This window comes from Callithrix jacchus, chromosome 8, assembly GCF_049354715.1.
Source record: "Callithrix jacchus isolate 240 chromosome 8, calJac240_pri, whole genome shotgun sequence".
Classification (NCBI taxonomy): Eukaryota; Metazoa; Chordata; class Mammalia; order Primates; family Cebidae; genus Callithrix; species Callithrix jacchus.
Genome location: NC_133509.1, coordinates 36,745,041 through 36,758,647, shown reverse-complemented (window position 1 = coordinate 36,758,647; position 13,607 = coordinate 36,745,041). Strand labels below are relative to the sequence as shown.

Below are 13,607 nucleotides of genomic sequence, written 5' to 3'. Positions count from 1 at the left end.
ATTCAGGTAGAAATTGTATTTCTTTCCTACGAGAAGCATCTTTATTATCTCTTTACCAGAGTCATTGTGTTTATCTAATAGCAGGCTGTCATTTGGTTTATATTCTTAGAAGTTTAATAATTAGCAGTTACGATAGTCCTTACCTTAGGTTAACCTGTCCTTTAGATAAAAATCTATCTGATTCAAGCTGGGCAAAGCTGCCATAGCCAGACTGCTGCTCTAGATTGCTCCTTTCTGGGCAGGGCATCTCTGAAAGAAAGGCAGCAGCCCTAGTCAGGGGCTAATAGATAAAACTCCCATCTCCTTGGATAGAGCAGTTGGGGGAATGGGCAGCTGTGGCCACAGCTTCAGTAAACTTAAACATTCCTGCCTGTTGGCTCTGAAAAGAGCAGTATATTTCCCAGCAAAGCACTTGAGTTCTGCTAAGGGACAGACTGCCTCCTCAAGTGGGTCCCTGACCCCTGTGCCTCCTGAATGGGAGACATCTCCCAGCAGGAATCAACAGACACCTCATACAGGAGAGTTCCAGCTGGTATCTGACGGGTAGCTTTCTGGGACGAAACTTCCAGAGGAAGGAACAGGCAGCAATCTTTGTTGTTCTGCAGCCTCTGCTGGTGATACCCAGGCAAACAGGGTCTAGAGTGGACCTCCAGCAAAATCCAGAAGATATGCAGCAGAGGGGACTGTTAGAAGTAAAACTAACAAACAGAAAGGAATAGCATCAACATCAACAAAAGGGATGTCCACACAAAAACCCCATCTGAAGGTCATCAAAAGCAAAGACCAAAGGTAGATAAATCCAGAAAGATGAGGAAAATCCAGCACAAAAAGGCTGAAAATTCCAAAAACCAGAATGCCTCTTCTCCTCCAAAGGATCGGAACTTGTCACCAGCAAGGGAACAAAACTGGATGGGGGATGAGTTTGACAAATTGACAGAAGTAGCCTTCAGAAGGTGGGTAATAACAAACTCCTTTGAGATAAAGGAGCATATCCTAACCCAATGCAAGGAAGTTAAGAACGTTGAAAAAAGGTTAGAGGAATTGCTAACTAGAATAACCAGTTTAGAGAAGAACATAAATGACCTGATGGTGCTAAAAAATACAGCTTGAAAACTTCACAAATCATACACAGATATTAATAGCCAAATTGATTAAGTGGAAGAAAGGATATCAGAGATTAAAGATCAACTTAATGAAATAAATCGTGAAGACCAGATTAGAGAAAAAAGAATGAAAAGGAAGGAACATAGCCTCCAAGAAATATGAGACTATATGAAAAGACCAAATTTACATTTGATTGTTATACCTCAAAGTGATGCAGAGAATGGAACCAAGTTGGAAAACACTTCAGGAGAACTTCCCCAACCTAGCAAGACAGGCCAACATTCAAATTCAGGAAATACTGAGAACACCAAAAAGTTACTCCGCAAGAAGAGCAACCCCAAGACACATAATCATCAGATTCACCAAGGTTGAAATGAAGGAAAAAATGTTAAGGGCAGCCAGAGTGAAAGGTTGGGTTACCCACAAAGGGAAGCCCATCAGACTAACAACAGATCTCTCTGCAGAAACCCAACAAGCCAGAAGAGAGTAGGGGGTAGTATTCATCATTCTTAAAAGAATTTTCGACCCAGAATTTCATATCCAGCCAAAGTAAGCTTCATAAGTGAAGGTGAAATAAAATCCTTTACAGACAAGCAAATGCTGAGAGATTTTGTTACCACCAGGCCTGCCTTACAAGAGCTCCTGAAGAAAGCACTAATTATGGAAAGGAAAAGCCAGTACCAGCCACTGCAAAAACATACCAAATTGTGAAGACCATTGACACTAGGAAGAAACTGCGTCAACTAAAGGGCAAAATAACCAGCTAGCATCATCATGATGGGATCAAATTCACACATAACAATATTAACCTTAAATGTAATCAGGCTAAATGCCCCGTTAAAAGACATAGACTGGCAAATTGAACAAAGAGTCAAGACCCATCAGTGTGCTGTATTCCGGAGACCCATCTCATGTGCAAAGACACACATAGGCTCAAGAAAAGGGATGGTGGAAGATTTACCAAGCAAATAGAAAGCAAAAAAGAAAAGCAGGGGTTGCAATCCTAGTCTCTGATAAAACAGACTTTAAACCAACAAGATAAAGACAAAAGCATTACATAATGGTAAAGGGATCAATGCAACAAGAAGAGTTATCTGTCCTAAATATATATGCACCCAATAGAGGAGCACCCAGATTCATAAAGCAAGTTCTTATAGACCTACAAAAGACTTAGACTCCCACACAATAATAGTGGGAGACTTTAGCACCCCACTGTCAATATTCGATCAATGAGACAGAAAATTAACAAAGGTATTCAGGACTTGAACTCACCTCTGGACCAGGCAGCCCTAATAGACATCTATAGAACTCTTCACCCCGAATCAGTAGAATATACATTATTCGCAGCAACACATTGCACTTATTCTAAAACTGACCACATAATTGGAAGTAAAATACTTCTCAGCAAATGCAAAAGAACAGATAAAACAGTCTCTCAGACCACAGCACAATCAAATTAGAACTCAGGATTAAGAAACACACTCAAAACTGCCCAACTACATGGAAACTGAACAACCCCACTCTTCAGTGACTACTGGGTAAATAATGCAATTAAGGCATAAATAAATAATTTGAAACCAACGAGAACAAAGACAACACACTAGAATCTCTGGGACACAGCTAACTCAGTGTTTGGAGGGAAATTTATAGCACTAAATACCCACAGGAGAGAGCATTAAAGATCTAAAATCAGCACCATAACATCACAATTAAAAGAACTAAAGAAGTAAGAGCAAACAAATTCAAAAGCTAGCTTAAAAGAACTAGAGAAGCAAGAGCAAACAAATTCAAAAGCTAGCAGAAGACGAGAAATAACTAAGATCAGAGTAGAACTGAAGGAGATAGAGACAATGAAAAACCCTTAAAGAAATCAGTGAATCCAGGAGCTGGTTTTTGAAAGGATAAAAAAAAAAAAAAAAAAAAGTAGGCCGCTAGCCAGACTAATGAGAGATAAGAATCAAATAGACACAATAAAAAATGATAAGGGGGATATCACCACTGATCTCACAGAAATAGAAACTACCATTGGAGAATACTATAAACACCTCTACCTAAATAAACTAGGAAATCTAGAAGAAATGGATAAATTTCTGGACACATGCATTCTCCATGCATTCTCCCAAGACTAAACTAGGAAGAAGTCGAATCCCTGAATTAACCCAATAACAAGTTCTGAAACTGAGGTAGTAATAGCCTACCAAGCAAAAAAAGCCCAGGACCAGATGGATTCACAGCCAAATTCTACCAGATACAAAGAGGAGCTGGTACCATTCTTTCTGAAACTATTCCAAACAATAGAAAAAGAGGGACACCCCCCTAACTCATTTTATGAGGCCTGTATCATCCTGACACAAAAACCTGGCAGAGACACAACAGAAAAGGAAAGTTTCAGGCCATTATCCCTCATGAACATCAGTGTGAAAATCCTCAATAAAATACTGGCAAAGTAAATATAGCAGCACATTAAAAAGCTTATCCATTACAGTCAAGTCAGTTTCATCCCTGAGATGCAAGGCTGGTTCAACATATGGAAATCAATAGATGCAGAAAAGGCCTTCAATAAAATTTAACATCCTTTTGTGCTAAAAATTCTCAATAAACTAGGTATTGATGGAACATATCTCAAAATAATAAGAGCTATTTATGACAACCCATAGCCAATATCATACTGAATGAGCAAAAGCTGGAAGCATTCCTTTTGAAAATTGGCACAAGACAAGGATGCCCTCTCTCACCCCTCCTGTTCAACATATTATTGGAAGTTCTGGCCAGGGCAGTCATTCAAGAGGAAGAAATAAAGGGTATTCAAATATGAGGAGAGGAAGTCAAATTGTCTTTTTTGCCAATGACATCATGATTGTATACTTAGAAGACCCTATCATTTCAGCCCAAAATCTCCTTAAGCTGATAAGCGACTTCAGCAAAGTCAGTATACAAAATCAATGTGCAAAAATAACAAGCATTCCTATAGACCAATAATAGACAAACAGAGAGCCAAATCATGAGTGAACTGCCATTCACAGTTGCTACAAAGAGAATAAAATGCCTAGGAATACAACTTACAAGGGATTTGAAGGACCTCTTCGAGGAGAACTACAAACCACTGCTCAAGGAAATAAGAGGGGACACAAACAAATGTAAAAACATTCCATGCTCATGGATAGGAAGAAGCAATATCATGAAAATGGCCATACTGCCCAAAGTAATTTATAGATTCAGTGCTATCCCCATCAAGCTACCATTGACTTTCTTCACAGAATTAGAAAAATACTACTTTAAATTTCATATGGAACCAAACAAGAGCCCATATAGCCAAGACAATCCTAAGCAGAAAGAATAAAGCTAAAGGCATCATGCTACCTGACTTCAAACTATACTACAAAGCTCCAGTAACCAAAACAGCATGGTCCTGGTCCCAAAACAGATATATAGACCAATGAAACAGAACAAAGGTCTCAGAAATCATGCCACACATATACAATCATCTGATCTTTGACAAACGTGACAGACAAAAACAAGCAATGGGGAAGGATTCTCTATTTAATAAATGGAGTTGGAAAAACTGTCTAGCTATATGCAGAAAACTGAATCTAGACCTCTTCCTTACACCTTATACAAAAGTGAACTCAAGATGGATTAAAGACTTAAAATCATAAAAACCCTAGGAGACCCAGGCAATGCATGGGCAGAGACTTCAGGACTAGAACAGCAAAAGCAATGGCAACAAAAACCAGCATTGACAATGTGATCTAATTAAACTAAAGAGCTTCTGCACAGCAGAAGAAACTATCATCAGAATAAACAGGCAATCTACAGAATGGGAGAAAATTTTTACAATCTTTCCATCTGACAAAGGGCTAATATCCAGAATCTACAAGGAACTTAAATTTACAGGAAAAAACAACCCCATCAAAAAGTGGGCAAAGGATATGAACAGACACTTCTCAAAAGAAGACATTTATGTGGCCAACTAACATATGAAAAAAAGCTAATCATCACTGGTCATTAAAGAAATGCAAATCAAAACCATAATGAGATACCATCTCATGACATTTAGAATGGCAATCATGAAAAAGTCAGAAAACAACAGATGCTGGAGAGGATGTGGAGAAATAGGAGCACTTTTACACTGTTGGTGGGAGGGTAAATTAGTTCAACCATTGTAGAAGACAGTGTGGCAATTCCTCAAGGATCTAAAGCAGAAGTACTATTTGACCCAGCAATCTCATTACTGGGTATATGCCCAAAGAATTATAAATCATTCTACTATAAAGACACATGCACACATATGTTTATTGCAGCACTATTCACAATAGCAAAGACTTGGAACTAACCCAAATGCCCATCAATGATAGACTGGATAAAGAAAATGTGGCATATATACACCATGGAATACTATGCAGCCATAAAAAAGGATGAGTTCATGTCCTTTGCAGGGACATGGGTAAAGCAGGAAACCATCATTCTCAGCAAACTGACACAAGAACAGAAAACCAAACACTGTTTTTCTCACTTATAAGTGGGAGTTGAACAATGAGAACACATGGACACAGAAAGGGGAATGACGTCATACACTGGGGCCTGTCAGAGGTAGCGGGGTAGGGGAGGGATAGCATTAGGAGATATACCTAATGTAGATGACAGGTTGATGAAAGCAGGAAACCACCTTGGCACATGTATACCTATGTAACAAATCTGCACATTCTGCACATGTATCCCAGAACTTAAAGTATAATAAAAAAAAAAAATACAGTGTGGAAGACAACAAATATATTTGTTAATTTATCAGATATTTACTGATTGCTTAATATATGCCTTTTTCTAGGTGATGGGGATAAAGTAACGAATAATACTAATATCATAATAAAACCAAGCATTTATTGAATACTTAACAATGTTTACCTGAATCAAATCTGTCTGTTTGAAATGCAGAAACAAGGAATATCTGTATCACTTCTGTTTTTGTAATTGAAGGATTTAAGAAGTTTTAAACACTTACTTAAAAGACTTTTTAAGAAAACTTCTTACTGGATATATTTTCTCTTGGAGATATTTTCATAATGTAGTTTTATAACTATAGGGGAAAAAATTAGGATGGAGTTATCTATTTTGGTTTTCTTTACAGGTATTGCAATCAGGTTCTTTGTAAAGAGATTGATGAATGTGTGACTCTTCTTCTCCAAGAGCTTGTCAGTTTCCAGGAACGCATCTACCAAAAAGATCCTGTAAGAGCAAAAGCAAGGAGACGACTCGTTATGGGTCTAAGAGAAGTTACCAAACATATGAAGTTAAACAAGATCAAGTGTGTTATAATTTCTCCAAATTGTGAAAAAATCCAGTCAAAAGGTGTGTGCTTTTTGCTTTTGAAGTGTTTTGACAGTAGAGTTTTAGGATATACAGTGACTATAAAGTAGAAGCCTATGTCTTTCTCAGCCGAGTTGAGGTATAAAACAATACTGGAGCATGAGAAAAGAAACTGCACTCTTTCAGTCCCTGAAATTAAGTGGTAAAATTGAGATTGGATTGTAAATAAAATTCTTATGTATGAACACCAGTGAAAGATTTCAGTTGGGCCCACCAACTGTCTCCTCTGTTGTGATCAGATGGAGTACTAGCCTGAATGCATTCTTTCTGCCAATATACTCTGTTTTTAAAATTTTATAGTGGCGATTTGTCTCTCGGAAACCAGCAGTTTCACATAGAGGCGCTTAGGCAAGCCAACGCACAAGTACTTTGAACTGTGTCATGCATCCTTATTTGTCCTTTCTAATGGGCAAGTGTAGGTGACTGTAGTAGACAGAGAGCAAGGAGTAGTAGTAGGCATATGCATGGCGAGGAATACCCAGTGAGACCAGTAATGTATAATCTGTCTCCTTGCATTGTGAGAGGTCTTTGAGCTGAAATTTGCGAGTCAGCCACTATTAACAATTTTAATTAATTTCTTTATAATAAGTGTTTGTTGAATTGCAGTTTGAGTCTTGCTATGCTAATCTCTATGGAGGAAGAAAAACACTGGGTGTGAGGAATTTAGAATTTAATAGGAGAGAAAGAAAATAGATATATACTTCCATATATAGTATAAAATCAAATAGAACACTGTGTGTAATAGCATAAGTGCTACAAGTGTTCATAGAAACCTTTGCTGTGATGTTTTATGCTTTAGCTATCAGGTATGTGGTTAGCTCCATTTGGAAATAACTAAATTATAGCCTCTGCATGTGTTGATTTTCTTAGGTGGTCTGGATGAGGCTCTCTATAATGTTATAGCCATGGCACGGGAACAAGAAATTCCTTTTGTGTTTGCCCTTGGAAGGAAAGCTCTGGGACGCTGTGTGAACAAGCTGGTTCCTGTTAGTGTAGTGGGAATCTTCAACTACTTTGGTGCTGAGGTAAGAATTTAGAAGACACACTCTCTTGCTCTCCAGCACATCCCCCAGATAGCACATTTTTCAGTTGACATATGCCAGTGTATGTTTAAGCATTTGAGGGAGTGAGTTGACAACCCGCAAAGAATGAGTGGAAATTTTTTGAGTATTACATTTCCTTTTTTAGTAGTGGAAAAGATTTATGTAGGTGAATCCTAAAGCATTTTGAAAAGGTTTTAGTTCCTATTTCTGCCAAAGTGTTTTTTTCTTCTGGGTTCAGCTGCCTAATTCTTGGTAATTTATTTTACTGCTGCTAAAGATGATCTGATGTAATGTGATTTCTTCAGTGTCTATCATGGGTATATTTCGTGCTACAAGGAATCAAGACAACAACATAAATATTTAATTGGAATGGATTTTGCTTTAGAAAATGAAATTTCTAAACCAGTTCTCACTATAGTTGTACCCATGATACTATCCAACCATCATATTTTTTTAGCAATCTGCTAATATAGATCTTTATCGATAGTAGCTGATATGTTATTATTAATGGTTATTAATTTAGAGTAATGCTCATCAAATACGGTGTTTAAGACTGTTTTTTACCAAGCTGATCCTAAAATACTTTGTGATATTATTGACAGACTATCTTTTTCCAAGCACACAATTATTGTGTGTGTATCCAGTCACCATGTTTGCATATCCTACATTACCCTGTCAATTGTTTCTTTCCTACCGCTCATGAAATTCTCTCTCTCCCCACCTGCTCTATGAGCATATAACTAATATTTGTGCTCCCACAATAGCCCATGCTTTTCTCATGTTTAGCATAGCACAGTGCCTTGCTGTAGGTTATGTACATTTCTTTTCCTTTAACTGTGAATTTCTTGGTGACAGACCCCTTCCCTTGTCTTTATATTCTTGACACCTTTCACGTTACTTGAGTATAAGCAGGTATGTAATATTCAAAGGTTTGTTGAATGAATTGTGAGATAGATATATATCTGCCCACTATGCTAAACTGTATATGAGGATTTCACAGTGGCTCATGCCTGTTAGCCCAGTAACTCGGTAGGCTAAGGTGGGAGGAGCACTTGAGGCCAGGAGTTCCAGACCAGTTTGGTATAGTATCAAGTATATGTGTTCACAGTGAACGGTGGTGTACCTGTTACTTTTACCGTCTGATACAATTACTCTTTAAATTAAGCTTCCAATCTTTACTGTCACATTCAAGCCTTTTATTCCTTGATCCTAGCATCTCTCTTCAGTGTTTCTTCTCTTTCCTTATTCCTAACAATGTATTTCTTTCCTTTATGTTGTCAAACCAGTGTTAAACTTATATATCCATTTGCATATTTTCTTTTTATTGTGTTCACTTCAATGCATGGTTTGTTAAACACTGCAAGTATTTGTCAAGCCTGTTACAGGTAACCACATAGGGCTGTTATTTTTTGTTTTTAACAGAATCTGTCCTTTTTTAAATAATAAATCCTGAATATATTTTGTTATTTAGGTAACAGCCACCACTCTTCAAGTAGCAATACAATTAGCAGCATCCTATATTATACCTGCTATTTTAAAGAATTTATAGTGTAGCTGGATAAAGGATGTTTATATTTTTCCTTCTTGAGATGAATTTTCAGAGAACATATTATTCTACAGCAATGTAGCCCTTTTTGCCATGCTTTCATCTCAAGGTTTATACTTACTGTAAGATTAAACAGATTCTTAAAAATGTCCAGGTTTATGTTTAATTCTTTGAAAGTCTTAATGTTGTGGGTATGTCGCATTGTGATACTAAATTGGACATTTGACAGGAGTGAGATGCTATAGAATTACAATATAACTAAAAGTCACTGTTGGTATATATTGGCCTTCTGGTGGCTTTGGAAACTTGAATCTTTGGACATCATTAGGTATCATAGTTATTGAATTAGAACTTTAATGCTATATGAATTTCGCCATCTTACTAAATGTGAATATACTTAGTGTACACACCACTTCACTGGAATTATTTATTTTATTCCTATTTTTGTTTCAGCAATGAAAGAACTTCAGGCTATTTAGCTCCATATTCTACTTCCGAGCTCTATATTCTGTTATTACAATTTTCATTTGGCCCAATATTCATGCTTTTCTATCCTGTTTTATCTTTTCATCATTTTCAATGTCCTAGCCATCCATATTATTACCAACTTACTTTTGGTCTTCATCTAGTTCTTCCAAAAAGTAAACATTACAGGAAACATTTAATTCCTATGGACACTGCCATCTTCTACATTCCTGAACGTCATTGGAAAACATTCTGGAATACATTCTACATTCCTGAACATCATTGAGAATACACTCATTCCCTTATATTCTAACCCAGATAAAATTCTTTACTGCTCCCCTAACAAGCCTGACACTTTTCTTATGTCTGTAGCTTTATTAATGGTTTTTCATATTTGGCTTTGAATGTCCTAATTTCATCTCTCAAAATTATACCTTTTTCAAGGCCAATACTGATGTCCTCTTCCCTTCATGACTTCCTCGGTGATGCCTAACAGTTTAGAGTTGATGTCTCATCTAAAAGCCATAACACTTTATACCTCTCAAGGCATTTAAGGTATTATGCCTTGGATTATAGGTGTCCCTTGTCATCTTTTTCCAGCCACATAGAAGGTTCCTTTAAAGTAGAGTTGATGTTCAGTCATCTTTGTACCCTCTGTCATGGCAGACACTAAAGGATGAGTGCATTTGTTGAATATTGTAAGAACTTTTAATATATCACATTTAGTGGCTAGTGTTGGAATCAAGAAATTTCCTCAGACCTGTGAGAATTAAGTAAACAGTAAAGGTAAGTTATAGAGTAATTTCATAAGGTTCTGTGGTTTTGCATACCATTTAGATTTTGTCCTCATTGAAAATATGTCTGACCCTGAAACAAACAGTAGAGGTATTTATTACAGATAATAGGAATAAAAAGTATAACAAAAAATGGACCAATCCAAATACTCTTTCATTTCAGAGCCTGTTTAATAAGTTAGTAGAACTCACTGAGGAAGCCAGGAAAGCATATAAAGACATGGTTGCAGCAATGGAACAGGAGCAGGCTGAGGAAGCCTTAAAGAATGTGAAGAAGGTACCACACCACATGGGACATTCTCGGAATCCCTCTGCAGCAAGTGCCATTTCTTTCTGCAGTGTTATTTCTGAACCTATCTCTGAAGTAAATGAAAAGGAATATGGTAAGTTGTTGAATACTATTTTAAAAGACTTAAACTATGAGATGATTTAAATGACTTTCTATTCTACCTTTTATTTTTATCTTTATTCTTGATTATTCAAATGTTGCTCGAAATCTGGTTTAAAACATTGCATTAAACATGTTCATTAAAAATCAGGAGACTATTTGGGACTGAGACTTCTTATGAGACCCTGGAATTTAATCACAGTTCCAAATCTTTAAGCCTCAGGGGCTTTAAAAAGCAAAACACACCATACTTGTGACCTATCACTAAGTAAATACTAGGAAGGTTTTTTTCCAATACCTTATGCTCAGTAGTATTAAAATTTTATGTTTCCTAAGGGCTGGTCTGTAGGTAGTGAAACTTTGTTTCTTAATTGTTCACAGTCAGTTATAGATCAGTCTCTTCGTTCTGCTCTTTCCTCTTCTTTCACTACTGTACTTGACTACTCTTGAAAAGAAAAAAAAAAAAAAAAAAATTTTCATGTTGTATTTGCAAAGTAAACTGAAGACTTGCATACTGTTCACTCTAAGCTTGTAAAACCTAGACATGATATTTGCCTTTAGTTAAATCTAACTAACTGTAATCAAAAAGAGATACAGACTAAAAAATCGTATTTAATGTTTAACATTGTTTACTGAGGTCTACATCTCGATAGTTTTTTTGCCTTATTTCTATAATACCTTGAGCTCTTAAGTTCTCTTTCTCGTTTATGATTTGTTTTCCCTATGTAGCTTGCTTGCTTCTTTTTTTTTTTTTTTTTTTTAAATTTTAAATAGTAGAGTCAACTTCTTTCATTTGGCCCTTTGTTTGTTTTATTTTTCTTTTCTCTTTTTAATCAATCTGGAAGGTTATCAGATAGATTGTTGCCACCTAAAACTTAACATGATAAAAAAAAAAAAAAAAAAAAACCAGTCCTCATTTTCTTCCCACATTCCCCTTCCTGGCCTGTCTGTGATTGTAGTTAGATGTTTCGAATGCTTTCAATAAAGCTCCAGAGCAGAGCCAATTAACAAGTTGTTGTGAGCCCTTAGGGAACTGCTGGCCAGGGATAGGTGATACCGATTGAGAAGCAGACATGTTTCTTTTGCAGGAGTGATATTAATTGAAAATTAAGAAGATAAAGACAAAATGCTAACATTGTAAATGAGAGCAATCCTCTATATAGTGAAATGCCACATCTCAAAGGCAAGCCATAAGATAAATCTATAAAGCTGTGTGTTTGGGCAGATGACAGAGTGACAAATAATATTCATATGGGCACATATAAACACAAGAAGTATAAAAAAGTCTCAGAGATTGAGGGTGATGTTTTCAAAAAGCACCAGATTTAAAGTGTTCAAAGATTGAAGTGTTGTTTTTTTCTGTACTCTGCCTAAAGGTTTTAGGTGTAACCAATGAATCTCAGGATCTTGAATTTCTCTGTAGAAAAAAACTGTTGAAAGGAAATGTAAATGTGCATCTAAAATTTTAAAAATTTTATGTCTTTCAGTTTTTTTCATAATTAAATATATGTGGGAAAATTTTTACTTACCAGACTGTTTTTTGTTTTTTCCAGCACTTACTATATGCCAGTCATAGGGACACAGAGATGAGCTGGAGTGGAAGTGAGGAGGGATGAGGGACGTGAAACAGCAAACACAGAACAAGAGCTTTTGAACTGTATATGTAAAAAGTACTGTGGAAGTTGAGGTTAGCGATTGCCTCTCTGAGGAGTCATGAAAGACTTCATGAAGACATTTAAGAGAGGTATCAAGATGAGTAGGAGTCTGAAGGGGAAAGGAGGAAAACATCTCCTGGAGAAAGAGGGTAGTTTATGTTTCAACTTTAGGGAACAGTGACAATTTAAACAACACTGAGCATGGAGCATGTGGCCCATGGTCCAGGGTCAGAATGCAATAGGACCAGAATGCTAGGTAAGGGCTAGATCATGAAGGGCTTTGCTGTGCCTCACCAGAGATTTTGGATTCTATCCTAGGATGATAAAAAGTCTGTTAGACAATGATATAATCAATTCACAAAACTGGTTAGGAAGATACTACAAATGAAAATCAAGAAAAAGAAGGTCTTAGCTATGGCAGTAGTAACAGATTTATAGTTTTTGAGCTGCAAGTGGCATGGTATAGTGATGAATTCAGTGGACTAAAGGGATAAATAAGAGAAAAATAGGACCAAGGGTTGCTATAAGGTTTCTTCTGCTTTGAGATTGTGTAAATAATAATGTCATTAGCTGAGAATGAACATATAGGAGGGGGTGATTTTTTTTTTCATGAGCTAGAATGAGAGTCAAAAGGACTCATTTTACACTAAAGTAGCTTCAGGAAAGATATTTTTTCCCAATGTATCCTGACTTGAAGTGCCCAAAATATGTTCTGTATCAATATATAATCGATAGATGGTAACCATATTGAACATAATGTGAATAGGTTTGCTACAACTTGATAAGAATATTATATGTATAAACTGCAGACAGTAGCTGTAATATCAATATGATACAATTTTTATTTTCTTAAAAAATTGAAAAAAAAGGGTGGGAGAGTTCTACTTTACTGATTCTTGGTACTTTTTTTGCCTTCAACTGATTTCCTATCATGAGAAATAATTTAGATTGTCACCACTATAGTGTATAATACTTTTTTTGCCTTCCAAAGTTACTTTGTAGGCCAAGCTACATATATTATAAAACAACTTTTCACAAATGTTAGAAATGCATGGATGGATTCTTTCCTTATAATCAGAAACATGTTCCGTTACAGGCAAAAGATAAGTAACTTGCTGAGCGAGCATGGTACAAACATATGAAATCAGAACTATTGTTGCTGGACATCTTGGCTCCTCTATCTCTTGAGTTGTGGGTCTTTGAGCCCAGTACACCTTTAGGCTACAAAAAAGTTAGGCAGTTCGTTGA

General features: G+C 36.4%; 1 protein-coding gene across 2 annotated transcripts in view; it reads left to right on the top strand.

The window, feature by feature from the left end:
* Window positions 1–13,607, top strand: part of SECISBP2L (SECIS binding protein 2 like) — a 57,172-nt gene that overhangs the window by 38,786 nt on the left and 4,779 nt on the right. For both annotated transcript variants that reach the window (XM_009005414.6, XM_002753448.7), the window contains 3 exons: window positions 6,230–6,450; window positions 7,339–7,493; window positions 10,480–10,699. In XM_009005414.6, coding sequence (XP_009003662.3) covers window positions 6,230–6,450; window positions 7,339–7,493; window positions 10,480–10,699 — 596 coding nt within the window. The remainder of the gene's footprint in view (window positions 1–6,229; window positions 6,451–7,338; window positions 7,494–10,479; window positions 10,700–13,607) is intronic.